General features: G+C 37.2%; 1 protein-coding gene across 6 annotated transcripts in view; it reads left to right on the forward strand.

Annotated features, from left to right (window-relative positions):
* CREM (cAMP responsive element modulator) overlaps nt 1–18,731 on the forward strand; it is a 28,032-nt gene extending 9,301 nt beyond the window's left edge. For 2 of the 6 annotated variants that reach the window (XM_081343667.1, XM_081343668.1), the window contains 5 exons: nt 909–1,006; nt 1,123–1,265; nt 3,658–3,846; nt 12,569–12,725; nt 15,878–18,730. In XM_081343667.1, coding sequence (XP_081199793.1) covers nt 909–1,006; nt 1,123–1,265; nt 3,658–3,846; nt 12,569–12,725; nt 15,878–16,022 — 732 coding nt within the window. In that variant the 3' untranslated portion in view covers nt 16,023–18,730. Of the gene's footprint in view, nt 1–908; nt 1,007–1,122; nt 1,266–3,657; nt 3,847–8,059; nt 8,115–8,163; nt 10,146–12,568; nt 12,726–15,877 lie in introns of those variants that run through there. The other 4 variants (XM_081343666.1, XM_081343669.1, XM_081343670.1 and 1 more) reach the window with 4 other exon arrangements.
* The last annotated feature ends 3,869 nt before the right edge of the window (nt 18,732–22,600 follow it).

The raw sequence follows: 22,600 nt of genomic DNA on the forward strand, positions 1-22,600 counted from the left end.
TTATTGTACTCTTGAATGTGTAGCTTCTTTTGTAATCCTCTTTCATGCCTAGCCATTAATAACCCTGCTGTTTTGGTTAGATGCCTACAGTCAGGTTTTGACATAGTAAGTCAAAATGTGGATTATTCATTGGTACCATTGTTGGTACAATTGATAACAATGGTTTCTTTCATGGGATTGGTTTGTTTTCAACCCTGAGTCAAAACCAAACTGGTCTGCGTTTGTGTGTGCGTGCGCATGATGTATTAACTTATTCATCTGCTTCCAAATTTAACTTCTAAAACTTTCTGACTGTTTTAGTTTTAGAAAATGTTTTATCTCCCTCTCTCTTTGCTTTCTTGCTCCACTGTTTAATCTTTCCTATGGTTTCCTTTTCTCCCCCCACCTCCATTCCATTTGGTTGTCACTGCCATTTCTTTCCTTCTGTCTGTCTGTCTGTGTGTGTGTGTGTGTGTGTGTGTGTGTGTGTGTGTGTGTATAGAAAAATTGATACAGTTCATATAATAGGTGGAATGGCTCCTTGCTATCATAGCAAGAATGTAGAAGTAGCAGCATGCACAGAATTGTGAATGAGATTTGAAACAAGTCAAGCATACATTCAATTTTTGAATAAATTCTTCAAAACCGCTGCATTTGTTTGTATTTTTTAAGACTGTTAAATTTGCAAAATAGTGCCATAGTAATCAAAAGTTGCTTATATTGCAATGGAATAGAAATGGAATAGGTACATAAAATTCCATGAAATAAGAGTATTAAGAGTATTATCTTACAATAGAAATCAGGATTCAGTGAAAATTGCCGGCTATTGCAACAAACTTGCTAGAATTGCAGCTTACTGAATTTTTGTTTGCATGGAAAGGGCCATAAGATTAATACCTAAATTGATTATTATTTTTTTAAAAAAATAGGTAGCACCAGCTACGAATACAGATGAATCTACAGAAACAGAAGTGGTAATTGATTCTCAGAAGCGGAGGGAAATACTTTCAAGGCGGCCTTCGTATCGGTAAGCCCTGCCTTAATATAAAAGTTTTCATGTTCGTTTACGCTATTTCACTCGTTCATGGCATAGGTCAACATCTTTAAAAATATTTCTTTAAAACATTTATTTATTCGTGGCAGAAAAATTCTGAATGAGCTTTCTTCTGATGCACCTGGCATGGCTAAGATTGAAGAAGGAAAACCAGAGGAAGAAGGAGCAGCCTCTGGAATCCCTGCCATGGCCGTGCCGACCAGCCTTTATCAGACTAGCACCGGGCAGTACAGTAGGTCTTCTTCAATATTCGGCTGCCTGTTTAATAATCTGTTGTTCTTAAAAGGAAAGTTACAATTTTGAAAAGAAAAAAATATATATGTGTGTGTGTGTGTATATATATATATATATATATAGTATTCCTATGGGGGGGGGTTCCATCTTTTACTGATGTTTCTTCATGCATTTAGTTTTAGAACTTTTGATCAGAGGCTGTGGAACATAAGACGTATTTGTGTAAATATCTCCAATAAAGACACATTTTTGACAGCCTTTTATTTGTGGTTAAGATGTAATCCCAAACAGGCTATAGGCCTGTGTTTTTCAAACATTGCAACTTTAAGAGGTATGAACTTGCAGAAACCATACTGGCTGTGGGGTATTCTGGGAGTAGACATCCACACATCCGAAGGTTGCCAAGCATGGCAGGTTTGCCTACTGCTGAACTATAATAACCTACTCTAAGATATAATAATTATGCAATTGAATGGGATTTGGAAAAACTAACCTGGTTTTCACATCATGTTTTTGGCTGTCAGTTCTTTCTGTGAATGTCTATAGAGTGTCCCTTTATCATCAGAAACTCAGTGTTTCCTATCATAATTTCATGATAAAAAGGTATTCCTCAACTTATGACCACGACCGGGATTGGAACTTTGATCCTTAAGGGAGGCAGCTATTAAGTGAATAACACCTGATTTTACAACTTTTTTTCCTCCAATTTTTAAACAAATCATTGCAGTTAAGTGAATCACATGGTCATTAAGTTAGTCTTGTTACAGCTTCCATCTCTAGTTGACTTTGCTTGTTGGAAGCTGGTTTAGAAGGTTGCAAATGACAAATGACCTCGGGACACTGCAACTGTGGCAAATATCTGCTGGTTGCAAAGCATTCGATTTTTTATTGCAGAGACCAGTTGCAAGTCACTTTTTTTCCAACGCTATCAAAACCATGAATGGTCATTAACTACGAACTGCCAAGTTCCTAACCACCCGCGGCTTTCAAGCCCACTTGTAGTTCTTTGCGAAGCTGCGGTTCGGTAGCTTCAAGCCCCCCAAATTTCGAGAATCGAAAGCTACCTGCCGCTGCCTTGACCGTGGTGGGCCAACGACATCCTCCGTGAAGAAGCTGCTGGGACTTTAGGGTGTCCCTGGCGCCCCGCAACAGGATGGCTGCTGTCAGGTCTCGCCGTCCTCCAGGCTGGCGTTTGAAGTCGGCTGCCCCGCGAGCAGTTTTGCTGCGCCGCCGGCGGGAGACGAGTCTGAGCTCTTCCCTGCTCCTCCGCTCTCCAATCGTTCCGTGTACCAGTGGAGGAGAATATTTGTAGCTCAGGGTTGAAATGAGGGGTCCTTGGTGCTCTCCGAGCTTGCTTCTTGTTCTTGCAGACGTTTCATTTACCCTAACTTAACTTTTAAAGCCATAGGACAGCCGCCCGTCAGGATTTGACCGCGTCGCGGGACCACCTGTTTCCCTCCGCCCTGTGCGTTCTCACAGAGAGGGCCTCCTCAGGGTGCCCCCGGTCAGAGAATGTCGGCTGGTGGCCCCCAGGGGGAGCGCCTTCTCTGTGGGCGCTCCGGCTTTATGGAACCAACTGCCGGTTGAGCTCCGGACAGCACCGGACCTTCGCTCCTTCCGGCGCGGTCTGAAGACCCATTTATTTGAACAAGCTGGCCTGGCCTGATGGGGGATGTTAGGGTTTTTAATGGGTTTTTATATTGTTACTGTTTTATCTGGGCGATTATTTAATTCTCTTTTAATTTTTGTATTTTCTATTTATATATGCCCTGTTCACCGCCCTGAGTCCTTCGGGAGAAGGGCGGTATATAAATTTAATAAATGAATGAAATGAAATGAATGAAATGAATAAGTGAATGTCCACAAGTTGAGTTCTTCCTGTACAACTTTGCAGAAGAAAAATTAGTAATTGCTCCATAGTTTTAAATGTAGCATATATTAATAAACAGTGAGTTAAAATACACACACACACACACACACACACACACACAACACAACACACAATGTTAGGAAGGGAAACTTCTCCCCCAGAATATTTGCTGTAAATATCAGGAGGATCTTGATGATGTTGAACAATATGGAGGGTGAGTCTAAATAGTCCCCCTTCCTTCTTCCTGCCAGTGATTTTCAAAATTTCTATTGAATTGAGTGCTCAATTTATTTAAAATAAAATCTAATTGCAAAAAGTTGTGAAAAATTATTTGCGTTGCCCCAAATAATAGGCATTCTGAATCAGTTTTGGAGACTGGTTTATGTGTTTGTATCCAGTTTCATGCTGGATATTGGTAATTCATATCACCCTAACCCTTAAACACTCTTTGGGAGTAATAAACTTAAAGGGTTTTCATCTCTGTTGCGGATGTCTTATGTAGTATTTATTTTTGCTTAAGTTGCTATAGCCCAAGGTGGAACAATCCAGATCTCTAATCCAGCATCTGACGGTGTTCAAGGATTACAAACATTAACCATGACGAATTCAGGAGCTCCTCAACCTGGTGCCACAATTGTGCAATACGCAGCTCAAACACCTGATGGCACCCAACAGTTCTTTGTACCTGGGAGTCAGGTTGTTGTCCAAGGTAAATTGTTCATTTTTAATTCATTTTTAAACAGATAACTACATTTGTTTTCAACTTCTGTTACTTGCTTCTCTATTTAAAGAAGTTCTTATAACAAACAATATCTTTTGCAAATGATAAAAAAGCCAGGGCAGTGTAGTGATGGAGCATTGGTCTTCCAGTAGGAAGACCTAGTTCGTAAGGTGTTCTCAGCCTCAGACTCTCACTGGGTGAGTTTGGGGCAGACACTCTGAGTTTAACACTACTTCACAGGGTTGTTGGGAAAACTGGAAAGAGGAAATGCTACATGTTCCTTGCTGAACTTCTGAATGAAAGACTGTAAGTCTAACAAGGTAGTAATACTGTTTTTAAAAAATCAAATACTTACTACACACTTAAGAAATACCTACTAAGGCACACAAGGAATTGGTCACTTAGACAATAATGCATTCTTGTTGGGAAGACACCATTATTGATGTATCTCTTATTTAGTTATGAAGAGAGATTCCATAAAATGGGACTTCCGTCAATCATAATCTATTCTTCCTAGAGGTGAATAAATTTGAAGGAACCTCTCCGAAGTAAATCTTTGATTTAAGGCCAAAAAAAATCCCTATCTTATTTCTATTTTATTGATTATGTGAAACTATGGAATGTTAAAAAGAGTTAATAATTTAAATTACTTCAGTTGGGAGAAAAAATCTGCAAAAATATAGGTAACAGACCTGTACAGAAATCCAAGTTTAAAACAGAAAATAAATGTGGAATTTTACGTAGGCATGCATGAACAGTTTCTCAAGAACATTTAATAGCAGTTCTTCAAGACTCATAGAGCCGTGTTTAGGAACTACTGCATAATCTTGGGAAAAGACAACTTTGATTTAAAATACTTCAGACAGGACTGCATGTGCACCCACATATATTTTGAATTACATTTTCCCCTTCATGGGCAAAATAATAACATGTGTTTCACATGTTTTTCATATAAAATAAAATATACTGACTTTTGGCTTAGTGTTCGAACTCATGGCTTTGGGCAATATGCTTTAGATTTTTATTAAATTGAAAAAATAATAATTTGAATTCAGTGTGTACACTTAGCCTCACAATTGCCCCAGCATTACTCAGGAATTTAAAAGAGCCAAAAAAACCCTCCTGAGCCGAGGTTTCAGCAAGCAAACAACTTTTATTTTGATCAAAATAGAGTTGGGTGGCCACATCTCTCTTCGTGGCTGGTAGAGAGATGAAGGCAACAACCAGGAAAGATGTCTTCCACCTTTTATACCCCTTCAGAACAAAGAGATCTGGTCTTGGTACTAGGAACCAAAAGGTACAGAAAAATAATTCCTACATGATGACTTATACACAACAACCCAGGCTCCACCACAGCTCCTTTCCCCCTTCCCCTCACCATGCTCTTTTCATGTAAGCAATCCCCTGTACCTAAAGCATGAAACATTTGCTATTATATAACTAATTTCTCAATATAAAGCACCTACAAAACTGCTTGCACATAAACAAAGATGTTTACAAAGTATCACTACTAATATCAATATTACTAACATCAACCTTAAGCATAATAAAATCCCTTCAAGTGCTTTAGGAATACTACGTTACACATTGCACACAACTGAGGCAGATGTATGTTCCAGCACTTAAGTTTTTTATAAAGCTCTCTAGCAACTTTGATTATAGGTTATAAGCCAGTATAGGTTATAGGCTTATAATATTTTCATACATTTTACGGGCTAGTTCTAATCTTGAACATTTTACTATAATTGATCTTTAGGTTTTTGTAAACTTCTTAGCATTAGGAGAGCATTAGCACTAAAGTTATGGTTGAGTGCTATTGTGAATACTTGCAAGGAAATTATTGTTCTAGAAATCTTATGTGAGTGGTGGCTAAGACTTTTCGTGCAAGGTTTACACAGAACTGCAGGCCCAGAAAATGGGTTGGTTTTTTTTAATGGCTTATTTTTAAAATAGATCATTTATTACTGTGATTCCAACAATTATGACTGGTATATCGGTAGAGAACTCCTGAGATCGTTTCCTAATAAAATGGTGAATTAGACTGTAAAAGCAGGGCTGAGCCTAGAGTGTGAAAGGCTGGAGGTCTCCAGCTTCTGGTTTTTCTCAGAAACACTGCATCTACACACCCCAGTCATACTTCTGCCTTGGTGAAATGACTTGCTACTTACTAGCTGCCACTGTCTATCCCAAACCCCACAAGGGGGAGAGAGAGGACTTCCACGGTCTGCACTTTACTGGCAGTGGGGCTATAGAAATCAATCCTCTGCTTTTGATAGATAGATCAACCTCACTGGTATAAATAAGATAAAGCTTTATAGAAAAAAAGGGAAAAGAGAAAATACCAATATTTCTTTAACTCTAATAGCTGTGTGCAAAGATTTAGTAATAGAGGAGTTAAAAACACAGATCTGCAAAAACGAGAGAAAATCTTAGACTTCAATAGGAAAATCTAAAGTTCTAGCCGGCAAGGTAGTCTTTTAGTTAGATTGAAGCAACAAGTTTCCAGGTTGCACAAAAACACACCAGAACTGAGCTTATATAGAAGCATTAGATTCCAAAGACAGTAAATTAGGCTTAAATATCCAAAGTCAGTAACCTTAACAAGGTATCTACCTAAATAGCTTTTACCTATGCAAGACACCTGCCTTTTATAAATCAGATTTCCTTCTCAGTTCTTCCTTGATTTTCTTCCCAATTCCTAAGGATTCTAGTTAGCTGAATCTGAGGCTGTTGGGGAGATGAAAAGTCTCCTGTTTGCCTTTCAAGTCTCGGTTCTCCAGTACTCCCTTTTAAAAAAAATCTGTACATTTTTTTCTCTTGGGCAAATAAAATTAATGAATGTGGATTGAAACTCAGATGTGACTCTCAGTGAATGAGGAGGGGGTGATGGGAGTGAAGAGATTGCCTGCCATCCCTACAAGGATAAATGAGTGCCCTTGAGCAAAGTAAATTATTTCTAAATCTAGTAATAATTTTTTTGTGGAGATATTTCCCCCCCTATGGTTACATATTTCTTTGGATTAGGGTTAGAGTTGTATTTAAATTGCACATTTTTGGGGAATATCATTGACAAATAGTCAAGATACCTGTATATGACTCATTGATCCAAAACAGCATGTCTCCAAATACCAGTTACCAGTTGGTAACAGTTATTACCAGTTGGAAATAATTATGTTCATATTGTAGAAGAATTTGCTTGAGGATGCTGGATTACACCTGCATTTAAACTGGTTTTTAAAAAGCTCTTTAACTCTTCTTAGCATAGTGCAGGCGACCTTGGTCGAAAACTTGTAATTAATTATAGAGCTCAATGGATGACTTTTTGTAGTTCAGACTGTTTTTAGGATTATTGTGGAGATGAAATTAAGAAGACCCTGAGGTAGCAGACAATAGTAAATAAAAGATAGGATTTGTCAGTCGTGATGATGATAATAAATCACAAAATACAAAGACCTGCAAGTTGAAATAGAATGGCTGTAACGAAGAAAGCAAAGAAAAAGAAAAGCAAAGATAATACCAATAGGCATCCTAGGTGCAATCTCAAAACATCTGGAGCACCATATGAACACCAGTAGCATTGACAGTATCATTATCAGTCAATTGCAAAAAGCAGCTTTACTAGGAACAGCTTCCATCCTGGGTTGATGGTTTTAAGAGCATCAAGTAACATCAGCCTATCCCAGGTACTTGGGAAGGACTCAACAGGTAGATAAAACTGCCTAATCTAGTTGAACATCTAGCTGACTGTGCAGCCAAACACAATAACTGTTGTTGTCTTCACGGTTGCTAAATTAAGATATGGAACAAAACTGTTTCTCCTGGGGTTACTGAAATGTTTTTGGGGTGGGATTGCAGTATTGTTTAAAGTGCAGCTTCCAGACTAACTTATTTTGAAAAGTGTTTGCAGAGATTTCATTCTTTGCTACAAATAAATCTGGCATGCTTGATTTATGGTTGATTCCCTTGGTTTGTGGGTGTTTTAATATATTGAAAAGGAGAGCAAAGCTGAAAATGCCAAGGCAGTTATTTGCAAGTTAGTCTCCCCCTCCCCCCCAGTTCCTGTTTCAAAGGGCTGTTCCAGTGAGAAAGCACATTAATGACGGGGTAGGCTAGTGAGGTCATTCTGATGTCAGTCCTGAAGCTTGTAATCCCGCACATGTTTGCTTGTTTGGAAAATTTTCTGTTCACTTGGTGGCAGACGTGAAGCCTTTGAGCACGAGCTGCTGTGGTCATGGCTGTAACCAGAGATGAGACTGGTAGGTGATTCCCTATACTTCTTTCCAAAGACAGGACTCAGGCTGGGGTGCGGCAATCCTTCAGTGAGAAGTTTGACAGCCCAGACGCAATCAGGTTCATCACAGCTCTCTCTTTTTCATTAAAAGGCTCGCAAAGAACTCTTGATTGGCAGCACTTGGTTGCTACTTCTTATTTTTATAGTGCATGATAAAATGTTACTTAGGAGGTGAAATATTTTAGGGTGAACTGGTTGCTGTTTGAAAATAGTTTTTTCTTGCAAGCTCAGCTGGGAATAAAATATTTTTCTTTAGTAGTGAAAACTTAACTTTATTGCAGTCATTAATGAGGTAGCATGAAAAACCAGCAACTTACCTCTCCCAGTGCTTTCTATTTAACTTTGGTGTGAATGAAAGATCGCTTGTTAAACTTCTGTTAGCAGAAATCTAGTGGCAGTGTGTGCTTTGTTCAGCTCTGCAGTTACTCTTCTAGCATTCATTTAGACAGCTCACTTCAGCAGTAAGAGGGACTTGAATCTAGTAAACCTTTGGCTGATTGTTTATTATCTTATGCCCCCTCTCTTTGAAAGTGGTCTGTTCCACAGCTAATCAAGTTCAAAGAGCTGACGTCACTATATTTCCTGGAATCGTGTTTCAGTGGCGGAGCTGGAAAACTTAAACTCCACAAACAACACCAACACTGACGTCAGCCGCAAGTCATGCTGTGATTTAGTCAGTTCCTTTCTGCTTCAGCTAGAACTGCTGGCAAGTTTTTTAGTGTTATTCTGTAGGCTGTACTCCTGATCTCTTGAGCTAAGTAAATCTGGTTTGTGTGTTTTGTGTTATTTATCCCAATACTCTCAGCTATTCTTAAAGACCTCGGGTTGGATAAGCAAAGAACTAGGAGCTGCGCAACAGGCTTTTGAGAAAAGTTTATAATCCTTCTGGTAAGATACTGTCTTAGAAGAGGGAGGAGAAAGAAAGGGGTGTAATAGGATTCTTCCTAGTATGTAGTCAGTCTTGTTCTGTTCTGCAGAAAGATCATTAAAATTGATCTGTGATGTAAAGCTTCGTAGCTTTTGATTGGCTCCTTGTCTGTCTGTGTCTTACAGCATAACAAAAGCAGCATGTTTACTGTGGCATAAACCTCTCTAAAGGCCACCAATGAATTTGGCTATAGCCTATTAACGAAGCCCATGAGAGCATAGCCCCTAACAAATTTGAGAGCTTTAAAGTGAATCAAAATTCCTTGTTTCTTTTTTTTTATACAGAACTGTCACTTTGTAAAATAGCATCTTTTAACCTCTTTAAAATATCTTAATAGTTTTCCTGGTTAGATAGGATCATCAATGCAATGAACGTGAATTTGGACAAATTATGGGAGATAATAGAGAATAGGGGACCTGGCACACTATGGTCCATGCGGTTACGAAGTGTTGGGCACAACGACGGAACAACAACAATCATTTTTCCATGACTTGATAACTGTAAATGTCATGTAATATGTAAATAATAATTTATATTTTTTCTGATGACATTTATGCTGAAATTTTTTTAAAAAACCTGTCATAAATGTTGTAAGATAGCCATATCAAAGAGGAAAAAACAACAACACCACAATAAACAATACCTTTATGGGGTAACAAAAAGTGTAAAAGAATTCTTTATGCCAAGCAAAACAATAGAAGAGGAATAGAATAGGAGACAGTAATAGTAAACAGGATATGAATAAAAAGTCCATAAATATTAAATTTATAACATGTTCAGAAGAAATAGAATTCAGTTTTTCAGTTTGACAGTGAAACATCCTAAATATGGGAAAATTCAGGGCTTTTTTTCTCATGGAAGGCTCAGAACAGAGTTCCAGCACCTTTTTCTTTTACAAAAAAAGCGGGAAAATTCATATTTGAAACTGATGGAATGATAGTGTCTTAGATCAGGTTTCTAAGATTATTGAAATATGTAAGATAATTGCTAGGATTAATTATTAGTTTTTCATCTGAGAAGCTGCAACATAAGTATCATTTCACATCTAAATATGTTCTTCACAAAATGGTAAGTCAATCATATAAAGTTCAGACTATGCTAAATTGCACATTATTTTTTCTCAATCTCTGACAACAGTGGTAATTTCCTTTTTTTGAAAACATGTTTTGTAAGTAGTTGGACATTTTTCAGCGCTATGTGAACTGAGAATGTGAATTTGTAAAAAGTCTCTGGGACTATATGAGATCCAAAATGCATTATGGGAAATAAGGATGATGGAAGCTGGAGTCACTGCTTGTTTTTTCATCTGCCTGTTCATTTTCATGAAGGGAAAAATAATTTTTGAAAGATTAAAAATAGCAAATGGAATTAGCCCTCTGGGCACAAAACGTGAATCCACAAATGTTCCAGGATTTCTAGACACCTTGTTGAGGAAGCTAACATTGTGATCATCACAGGTTTCATCTTGCTTTTCTAGGACTAGGAAAACTAAATGCTATGTGGCTTTTGTCAAACCTTCATTGCTAGTGGGTTTTGATTATCTTAGTATGTTGTACAGGTCTGTGCCATGTTCTCATTTCTTAGGTAATATTATTAATATTAAATGAACTTTATGTTCATATTGTTGCTATGTCTTATGTAAATAATATCTAAAATATGCTAACTGCCATACAAATTATACTCTTGACTTTTATGACGCATTCACTTAAAATTATTGTATCACTAAACTGACCTACCTCAGCATGAAAAGTAACAGTAAAAGAAAGCTGTTTTGTTATTGATAAAATCCATTCTCCCCAATTTTCTTGTACATTACATATTTCAAGTTATGTATTGCTGAACCCAATTATCAACGGGCAATTGTGGCATGTTTGTTTAATTCAGGGGTCTGAGGCTGCTTCACAGATCTAGCTTTCTTCCCTTCCAGATGTCTATATACGGACAGTCTATGAATTAAAGATTTGCCTTTATTCATTATGCAGGAAGTTAGTCATTTACCATTCTCCTATAATTTATATGCTGATTTAAAGTACATCAATTGGATTTTAGATTCCAAATAAAGATTGCATTTGCCCTGTTGTGCACAAGCTTACAAAAAAATTCATAGATAGGAACTTATACTTTGCAGCAAGATCAAGATAGGTAAATAAGATTAGTAATTTTGTCTTTTAAAAAATCCCATTAGTTTATATTCATACATTTTTTTAAAAGAAGTCCCAGTCTAAAGGTCCAAAATACTTGGTCCTATGGTCAGATGTGAGCTCTGGTTTTGTTAGAGATGATTTTTGTCCATAGGAGGAAATACCTGGTGTGCAGCAGTAATGGAGCTGGTAAAGGTCTGGAGGAATTGGAGACACTTAGCAGCATGTTTTCCAGGGCACCAGTAGTGGAACCTTACTAAGGGTGACAATGTCTAGTGGTACAGTAGTGAATTTACTTAATTTTTATAAAATGTTGGCAGACTGCACAAGGCTGCTTGGTGGGCCACATGCAGCTTGTGGGATATATGTTGTATAAGCTTGGGTTAGAAATCCCAAAGATGCTTTTTCATGAGGCAAATGGACTTTCTTGACAAGAAAGTCTAGTTGCCTCGTGAAAAAGCATCTTTGGGATAACTATGATATGAGTGACTGAGAATCTCCATAGACACTTCGGTTAAAAAGGAAGAGACACTGTTTATTGAAGAAAAGTGTAAAAATCTGTTCAGAGGAAAGAAGTTAAGGCTGTTGATATGCAAAATGATTTCAGCATGCATTGAGTGTATGGATCCAGGCAAAAAGACAATGGTGTGTGATGGAGATGGGAAAATGAGCAGGAAAAAATAAGCTAAATGAGAAAGGGTTTTGATCGAAACGTTTGAAGAGACACAGCCCTATTCAACCAAGAAATTATCTCACACTGTGGCAATGATCTGTCACTATTGTTGGAGATGTTGTAGATTCTGCGAATCAGGTGGAATAGATCATGTTCAACTTTATTCTGCAACTTTAACAGGGCACCTACATACATAACCTAGTATTTACTTAGTGTTGAACTCTATTCCTTTCTTTAAAATCATGTATTGCAATAGTGAGGTACAATGAATGACCTCTATGCTTCCTCATTCCTTTACATTCACATGGCATTATGCTTTGTGTGTATTTCTTTTCTTCATCTGTCCCTTTAAGATAAAATTGTTTCTTTGGAACATAAAGCAAACTGATGAGAAAAAAAGACAATATTTCTGCTATGACTTGCTTTTTCTGAATAGAATTCATTCAGTAGAAGCACAAACAGGTTACTTAATTCCCACCTTTCCTAAATTTTGAAGCCTTTGATAAATGTATTATTTTCATTGTGATTTTCTAGGGCTGTTTTATTTAAATATCCAAACATCCAAATAAAAACTGTACAAATTTTGATGGCAGATGCCATGCTAGAACATTTTTTTTGTTTTGATGATAAACTCTGCTATTTTCCTTTGTATTATAATGTCTTTTTTGAAATTGCAGCAGCTACAGGTGACATGCCAACTTACCAAATCCGTACTCCAACCACAGCCTTACCTCAAGGAGTCGTCATGGCAGCTTCCCCAGGAACACTGCATAGCCCACAGCAGCTAGCGGAAGAAGCAACACGTAAAAGAGAACTAAGGCTTATGAAAAATAGGTACCAATTAGAATTTCAATTAATCATTAGAGTTTATTTCCCAGAATCAGCGGTAAAGACATAGTCAGTCCAAAGATATTGTTGGCTACTGAATAGTTACATTCTTAAGCAATTTTTATCAGAAGTCTAAATTATCCAACTCCCAACTGCCTCTTGGTAACTGGTTTGAACCTACCTGCTAACTATTTCCACAGTGTAGTGATGGCAGTTTGGAACAGTTAAAACTGTTTAGATTACTAGTACTTAGGGATATAATACAAATCCCCATTACCAGCCAGTATGAAAAAGGACTTTTAATTCCTTCAATTGCTAAAGAATTGCAGATGGCTGTATACATGGTGGCATAGCATACAGTATAGTGTTTTATAACAGTATTATATTTTGCATAGAAAACTATTGATGGCTTTGCATGATAAACCTTGAGTGTTTCATAGTTATTATCTGACAAGTATAACATAACTATTATATTAATTATAGTAATAGTGCCCTTCCTCCATTTTTTTCCTCCTGCAACCCTCAGGAATAAGTTGTAACAAGTCCAAAATCACCCAATGAGCTCCATGGCAAGGAGGTGCTTGAACATGTATCTCTCAAACACTTCCTGCACTAGTGTAGTACTTTAACTCCTATACCATACTATACACATTTTCCACTTAGAAAGTCCATTGCATTAATAAAAATAAAAGACTCTCACTCAAACAGAAACAGATTTTAGTATCATACATTCAGTATAAGCTGCATCTCCTAATACAGATAATTCTAACTTACTGACAGTAATTGGGACTGGGAACTCCATTGTTAAGATACTTGGTAGTGCTGACTTCTAGCGGCAGTTCTAAAAGTCCTAATTACTGTTGTTAGGCAAATCTTGCATAGTTGTGTTGTCCCATGGTCGTATCACTATTTGTGCTTGTCAATGGAGAAGCTGGCAGGATTGGCACTGAATGTCACAAATGTGTCCATTTGACTATGGGACGCTGCAGTGGCTACAACTATGAGGATTCACTGTAAGTATTCTTTGTTCAGTGCTACCGTAACTTCAAACAGTCGTTGAATGAGTTTGTTAAATGAGGAATGCCTATACTTTAAGGAGTGCTTAATACATCTACTTTTTATATGCACATTCATGTGAGTGTCACTTGTTTAAATAGAAAATTCTGTTTTGATTCTGTTTTACCGAAGCCTATGATTTTGTAAACTTTACAGAATAGAAGAAGGGTAAAGCTTTTTTGCAGGTCTATATTTTATTGCAGCAAATAAATTCACCATGGAATTCCCTCTTGTACTTGTCGTAGATTCATTTTTAAGAGTTTGGGTGTGACCTTTAGGTTGCATTTCTCACTTTATTTAGTAAATTTTGTATATTGTTCGGGCTAAATTAACCTTTTATTTACTTCCTGTATGTGTGTTGGTGTTACTGTTGTACTGATTGTCCACTGCCAGTGTTTGTGGATATTGTTGTCACGTGCTTTACTGGAAGAAGCTGAACTCCTTGTAACTAACCCTAATTGTTGCTCAATGTTTTCATGGTATTGCTTTTTCTCATGCCTTTTAATTTTAAATTGCTAATCCAGAAATTTCTTAGTTTCCGTCTCTTGTTCTTCTCTCTTCAGGTTGTCTAGTGTCTATTGTTAGTGGCAATTAGGTACTATATGCCAGCTTATTTTAATTCTTCTGGCATAAGTACATACTACCAACTAGCCAACATTCTTGCTTAGCACTTGTAGATACTTTTCTCATTCATCCAATTTTTTTGAGCTTCCCTCTCACACTGTATTTCCTGAAAAGTCCTGTCAAAGATCTTAGGGATTCTTTGATCTTACCCATAACTAAGTAGAAGGAATAATGCTTCATCCTTGCAAAAATTAAAGCAGGGAGGATTCCAAAATAAAATGTGTAGCTTTGAGATAAATAAGTTCAGATGTGTTAATGTCATCATAGTATTCCATATTAGTTATGGAGTTTATATTGATTTTAAACATTTTTGTTCAGTGCTGTAACAAAAAGTTCCATATGGTGGCCTTTAGTAAAGGTAAAGGTTCCCCCGCAAATGCGTGCTAGTCGTTTCCGACTCTAGGGGCCGGTGCTCATCTCCGTTTCAAAGCCGAAGAGCCAGCGCTTGTCCGAGGACGTCTCCGTGGTCATGTGGCCGGCATGACTAGACGCCAGAGGCGCACGGAACGCTGTTACCTTCCCACTGTAGCGGTACCTATTTTTCTACTTGCATTTTTACATGCTTTCGAACTGCTAGGTTGGCAGAAGCTGGGACGAATAACAGGCGCTCACTCTGTTACGCGGCACTCGGGATTCGACCCGCCAGACTGCCGACCATTTGATCGACAAGCTCAGCGTCCTAACCCACTGAGCCACCGCGTCCCATATGGTGGCCTTTACAAAGGCCTTAAAAACAGTAACATATATACAAAATATATAATTTAAAGAGGTAACCAATGATGGTGATTTGGTTCTTCATCTCCCACTCACAGGCTAGTGGTTTTAGAGAAGTAAAAAGTCTGGAATGAGATTAATGAAACAGCAGCAGGAAGTATAAAAGTTTAACTTCCTATTCATCCTTAATTATTATATTAAAGTTTATGGTTTAAATTACAAATATTGGTTCATATTGCATTCACTTTAATATTATTGGTTTTGATAAAAATGGGGACAATTGACAAAACATTTCAGAAAAGAGAAGTGAAAATTTCAAGCTGAAGAGAGAAGGTAGCATGTTTTCTTTGCCAAAGTTAATTTCTTAACATTATGCAGGTATACTCTGAGATGGTTGAACTACTTGTTTAAGCATGTGAGCTTAATATGTGAACAGATGCTGTGGGGGTTGTAGATATTGAACTGCTACTTTGATGCATATTTGGTAATAGTGCTTTACAAAAGCAACTGAAGCTATCTCATAATTGATTTTATAACAGCGTCCTCCCATTTCTGTGCTATACGGTGTCTTCCTTCTGACGTCTTCTGTCTGTATTGTATTTAGAGCACTGTGGTCTGAATTTTTGTTGTGAGTGGTATATGGTGTACTTGATTTGGCTTTTACTGAGTCACTTCAGCTTTTCTGGTGCCAGGTTATTCTATCTATCCAGGTTTTCTTTGCCTTGTAGCTGACTGAGTAGTCACTTGCCTTGTATTGGTTCCAGGGAAGCTGCTCGTGAATGTCGCAGGAAGAAGAAAGAATATGTCAAATGTCTTGAAAATCGTGTGGCTGTGCTTGAAAATCAAAACAAGACTCTCATTGAGGAACTCAAGGCCCTCAAAGACCTTTATTGCCACAAAGCAGAGTAACTGGCATTTGGCCGTGGAACTTTTTACTATGAACAGTAATCAAGGCATGAGATGAAGCAATTCTACAGATTGCCAAGTGACCCTTAAGAAAAGGGCAGTGTGTGGTCTTTGTGATATTGGCTTTTCTTAGGTCTTTTTTCTAAAAAGATGTGTGATTTCTAATCTTTGGAAAGCATCACTGTCTCCATATTGTATTGACCGTGGTCACTGCACCATACCCATCCTACCTTATCTCAGTAGCATGTCACAAAAGCTTTTCTGTTTGCCCTTTTTACCTTTTTTTTTTTTCAGGGAAGCTGCAAAAGAATGTCGACGAAGGAAGAAAGAATATGTGAAATGTCTGGAGAGTCGTGTTGCAATGTTAGAAGTTCAAAACAAGAAACTTATAGAAGAGCTAGAAACTTTAAAAGACATTTGCTCTTCCAAGACAGATTAGTGTTGATACTGAAACTGTGAACTGAGTAGAGCGTGTACAAATGCTTCTGCAGAAAATGTCTAGTCAAAAGAATTATGATTTTTTCCTTTCTATCATTTGTATTCTACTACACCTCTAACATTCCTGAAACACTCTGCTGCTTTTTCTAGATTATTAAATGAAACTTCACCTCAACTTTTTCTCAACCAGAAAGAGTCAAATGTTTAAGAACACAGTGTGTGTTCCATGTTTTCAGAGGAAGTAAGTGTAAGAGCTGCTCCTTTATTTGCATTTTCTTTATATTAATGTCCCACTTGCACCACTATTTTGAATTGATCAAAGATAATCTAACACAATAAAATGAAAACCACCCAAAGTATCTCAGGAAGATGTTATATAAACACGTGCGTTGCTATGACGTATGTGTATTAGAATACTAGTTTACAAATGAATTTTTGGCATATTTTTGTATTCATTGCTTTGTGAAGAAAATATTGTATTGCTGTCACTGAGTACCATGGTTGAAACTACTTTAAATAGAACCATGTTGCATAAACTTTGTAGTGTTTGGTATTTATTTAATCATCTATCCCATTTTTTTAAAGTGTAAAACTAATGGCATATGCTGTGAAATATTTTATTAGACAATTTACTGTCTTTTGTATTTCACAAGCATTCTTCCAGAATCATCTATGGAGGTTCTTAGTTATCAGGGCATGGTTGTCCCAAAGATGCTTTTTTTCTAAAAGGCAATTGGACTTTCTTGGTTTTTGTTTGAAGATGTTTTGCTTCTCATCTAGGAGGCTTCTGTTAAAAGCTTCTTAAACAATTCAGAACTTGAAGAAGCTTTTTGGATGATAAGCAAAACGTCTTCAAGCAAAAGACAAGAAAGTCCAGTTTCCTTTTAGAAAAAAAGCACCTTTGGGATTCTCCAGAATTGTAGCTAACACTAATCTTAAAAATACATATTTCAGATTTTCACAACTTCTATAAGCACTTCTTGTTGAGCTGAAATCTGATCATCCTCAAACCTCAAAAGAATTTTGTGTTCTCACATGAAGTGAGTGTGCAAAATATCGATATCTTCATGTGATATTGCATGGGTTCATGAGCTAGTGAGCCAAATTCTATCATACGTGTTGATCTTGTGAGATTTTATTTTGTACACGTATAACCCCCCCATTGTTTTGGCAATGAAGCTCAAGACGTTCCAACAGTTGATTATAATTTGATTTATTTCTAACTTAGCCTGTATTGTGACTACAGTATCTAATTTTTATTACTCTCATACCCCAAAAGAACTGCTTTTTTTCTAGAAACCTTGCACTGTGTGTATGTGTGAAAGCACATCTTGGAAAGCTACGGCTGGGAAAAATTGTGTATTCTGTCTTTATACCAAAGTCTCAATGAAGGCAAAACTTCTGATGTTTATTTTTTTGTTTTAGAAAGTAAACATAGCTTCATGCTGTCATTTAATGCAATATGTATTTTATCAAAAAGATTTCTTGATGCAGAATACTAGTATGGAGTCTGTGCTGACACCAAGCAATTCTTCATGGTTGTTATGAATGATTATAAGGGAGGATATCCTGTTCAGTGATATAGTAATACTTCCTTTTACCATGATGTCATACTTGGGCAGTTTTTAACCATTGTAGTCAGAGTAGCTACAATAAATCTGCCAACAAATCTACCCAATGGATCTTTATTGGGAATACCCATACAGATAACAGGCCAGATCTAAATTGAAACTTATTCATTCTTTAAAACAATAGTCCAATAACAATAGCTGACATTTCATTTTTATGTCACACTGTGACAGAAAAATGTTTCTGTGGCTCTATGTGGTCCATTTGCTTTTCAATGGTAAATTGAATATATATGTATGAGAAACAGAGAATAATATATATATTATTTTCTTTATATATGAATGCCTTTTCGAATAAATAAATTTTGAACTGGGAAACTACATTCTTACAGTGACTCATAAGAACTTAGAAAAAGGAATTGGACTCCTATACATTTCAAACCTGTTCTTCAGTTACATACGCTATTTCTGGTTGATACATATATCTGGCTGCATAGAAAACTGAAATTTCAGTATATAGCTAGACAAAGTAACAGGAAAATGGTAATTAAACTACAATAAAATATAGTAACAATATTCTACTATTGGAGAAAAAAATTGCTTACAAGAAATATAGTAAAGAGCTATAGATTTCACAAGTTTGCATCTCTGTGTCAAATATTTATAGCTAGTAATAAAATATTGGGTCAGTGTTGATCATGTTGATAATTTTTATCTATACTTTTACCAACAGATAATGCCCAGAAGTCACCAAACAACTGCATTTTTCAAATTTTATTAAAAAAATAGGAAATATTTCCATTAAGTTTTTCCCCTTGTGGAATTACAATGTTTGCAATTTTGTAGGCTTCTTCCGAGGCTTGCTATTGATTATTGTTTGAGTTCTCAGGAGGTACTCCCTTCCAATGTAAAGACAATAACTGGTTTAAAGTTCTCTGTCCCAGCTTCTAAATATTTAATCTGATTTTTTGAATGAAAGGAATTAGGGTGAGACTGCCTTTATCTTTGCTGTGTGGGATGCCAGCTGATTCTGTTTCTATGATTGTTTGATATTCGCCTTCATCAGCATCAAGCTAACTGACTAGTTTTTCCAAAATTCTCAACACATTTTTAAATTTATCATCTAAATGTATTACAACTACCCAACTCCAGTGAACTGTACTGGCAGGGTAAAGGCACCAAATTGGACTGCTCTGAACTGTAGTGCTTTGAACCTGACTGTCAACATGTATTCACCATTGCTCATCATACTTTTCAGGTCACAAATGATTAATACATAGGCTGTCATCAGGAAAAATGAATCAAGCAGATTAATGGCAGTGGGAAGGAGGGGGAATTAAATCATATTAAACTGCCTTTTGAAGTCTACTTAAAATGAAGTAGCAACAATGCAAGAAAGGAAGTGGTGTTACCTGTTGGGGTTTTTCCTGTCCTTCAAATGACTGTGCTAATGATGTTAGATGTGGTTAACCTGAAAAAAATGGTTAGGATACTGATGTCACTTCTGCATCTTGTTTTCAACCAAATTACTGTTCGCTGAGTTTAGAGGATATTTCTACAATCAAAAGCAGGGGTCTTCAAACTTGGCCCTTTTATGACTTGTGACTTCAACTCCCAGAATTCCTCAGCCAGCCTGGCTGAGGAATTCTGGGAGTTGAAGTCCATATGTCATAAAAGGCCCAGGTTTGAAGACCCTTGATCAAAAGTATAAGGAGCTGTGGTAGCATATTTTATGAAGTCTGACTTTGTAATATCAGGTTCGTATTAGAGAAAAAAGATTGAATATATTACTATTCTGATAAATTTCTGAGTGTTGGACTATGTGCAAAATAGGGAAAGTCTAGTCATTTAAAAAAACAGTACTAGTATTTTGAGACAGTGCTCCTTTAGAGTCCCTCATAACCTTTTGTCCTTGAACTTTTTAGAAGTAAAATGAAATGGAATCTTTAAAATACAATGGAGACTTACATAACTTTATGGTGCAAGGACAAATATATGACTTGAGACAAACTTATCCCAGTAAAATAAAACAAGGCAGTATCTTTGCATTACGAGGGCAATTCAGAAATAAACCTCTGTTTGGTTATCAATGGCAGACACTCGCAGATACAGAACTTTTATTATACACATTAGAAAACTACAATGTTACATATATATTTTTACCATTCAAATTGAGGCACTTGTCATAACGTCTTACAAGGTTTGAAATTCCTTAGTAATTGCTCAGCACCAAATTTGGGCTATTTGGGGGGGATCAAAAGCATCCCAACAGAACTAGTGGTGTGTGGGTGAGCATTATCATGAACCAACCACACCGAACGTGGTGCCATAGAAAATCCCACCAAATGTGAAGATGCCAAAGGAGTATAGCTAGTGAAGTTCATGGAGCGTGGTTCGACCAACAATTCAGAAGCCTACTGTGAAATGTTACAAAAATTCAGACAAGCCATCCATAATAAGCATTGGGGCATGCTGACTTCCAGTGTAGTGTTGGTTCACAATAATGCTCACCCACACACCACTACACACACACAAGAACTTTTGAAGCAGTTCCATTGGGATGTTTTTGATCACCACCACCCCCATAACCCTGATTTGGCGCTGAGTGACGACTACTAAGGAATTTCAAACCTTGTAAGACGTTTTGACAAGGTGCCTCAATTTGAATGGCGATTATGTCAAAAAGTAATGTAGTTTTCTAATGTGTAGTTCTGTATCTGCAAGTATCTCTCATTGTAACCAAATTGAAGTTTATTTCCAAATTGCCTTCATACATACTCACAAAGACCAAGTTGTATTAAGGGTTGCTGGTCAGTATAATATAAGAGCACAGTGAAATCTCTGCTAAATTAAAACTAAACCTGTTTCGTCCTCAGATACCTGCCTTTGAACATTCTATAAGCAGGCAATAAAACATAATTATTGCTCTCTTTTCTGTTCTTAGAAAGTGGTTCTTTAGATTGCTTTAAACCCTAAACTGAATTTTCCCACTTGATCTAGGATGAAAAAAACAAACAAAAGAATTAGTCAATAGCAAAATGATTCTCAGTCATCCAGATCATGGCTGTCCCAAAGGTGTTTTTCCAAAGGCAACTGGACTTTTGTTTTTTTTCTTGAAAACGTTTTGGTTCTCATCCAAAAAGCTACTTCATTTATTGTTACTAGCCTTAAAGAGTACCATTTCATTCATTTGTTGCTATCTATTTATTATCTGGATATACTGCATACTTTGTATAAAGTTCTCAGGATTTTCTTTCAGTTTTCTTCTAGATTCAAAAAACTTTGCAATAAAGAAATTCCAAAAAATATATGCGCTATGTAAAATATGTATGTGTCAGTTTCTCAATTCTGTGCATCTGCCAAGTTTATTTTTCTTGTTTTGAAAGTCTGTCAAGTCTACTTTATAATTTTTTAAAAAAAACATGTCTTAAGATGTATAAGATCATTTGGTTTATAGATTGTTTTCAGTTTTGCCTAATATACGTTTTGCACATTATTTTCATGTATCATTTTTTACAGATTTTATTTAGTATATTTTAAAAATAAAGTAGATTATAACTCAGGCTTGAAGCGAAGGATCGCTGCTTTCTGAGCTAAGTTGGGTTTTTTTTTTGCAGATTTTAGGTAACATCGGTGCTAGTACGGAGTGGGGAACTGAGCAAATCCTACTCCATATTAGTACTGATTTACTTAGTATTGATAATGAAACAACTGCAAGAAAACAGACAAGCTTAGAGAGCACCAAGAACCCCCCTCCCAATATATTTTTTTAAAAAAATTGGTGATACATTTCAAAATTTAAATAGAGGTACTCCTCAGCTTGCTACTGCAATGAAACCTGCCCATTATTAGTCACGTTGTTAGGCCATTGAAGCATCTCAGTTGAAGAGTTCCCCATTCCTGCTCTCCTGAATGCAATCATTAAATGTGTGTCTCGTTACCTGGAGCACTGGGGTGCCTCAGGGATGAACAAGGCCCTTAGAGGCCCAGCGCAGGCCCAGACCAAGGCCTCTCCACCCTTGAGGCACCCGGTGCTCTGTTATCTGTTCCTCGAGGTTCCACAGGCCTCAGCCTCCTCCCAAGCCAGCCATTCAGCCAGGCAAGAGAGCCTAAAGCCAATCAGGGGAAATGATTGGTACATGGGGCATTTACAACCTGTAGGCTGAAGCCTAGTTCATATCCAGCCATCCAAGGGGCTTGCAAGATTGGCCTGCTCCTCACTCTGCTCCAGAGCTCAGCGGCATCCAATTTATCTTTTTATTTTTTTTACAGAGGAGCCTGATTTGATATGATGTGAGGCTCAGCTTTCTTTCAGAAGCCGCCGGTGGCCTCATATTAACTTCTTGCTCTTCTCCTAACTAGTAGTACTTCTCGCGGGACTATATAGAGCAGGGCTTTTCAACCAGTGGTACAGGTACCACCTGTGGTACATTGGCACCTGGCAGGTGGTATGTGACCATTCTAGAAAAGTAGTGGGGGAGGGAAATGAGCTGAACCGGTTGGCAGCACTACACAAGCCTGAGTGAGAGATGGCTGGAGCTGCAGGGCTATCGGCTGCTTTCCAGCTGATCGGTG

This window comes from Vipera berus (assembly GCF_964194415.1).
Source record: "Vipera berus genome assembly, chromosome: Z".
Lineage (NCBI taxonomy): Eukaryota > Metazoa > Chordata > Lepidosauria > Squamata > Viperidae > Vipera > Vipera berus.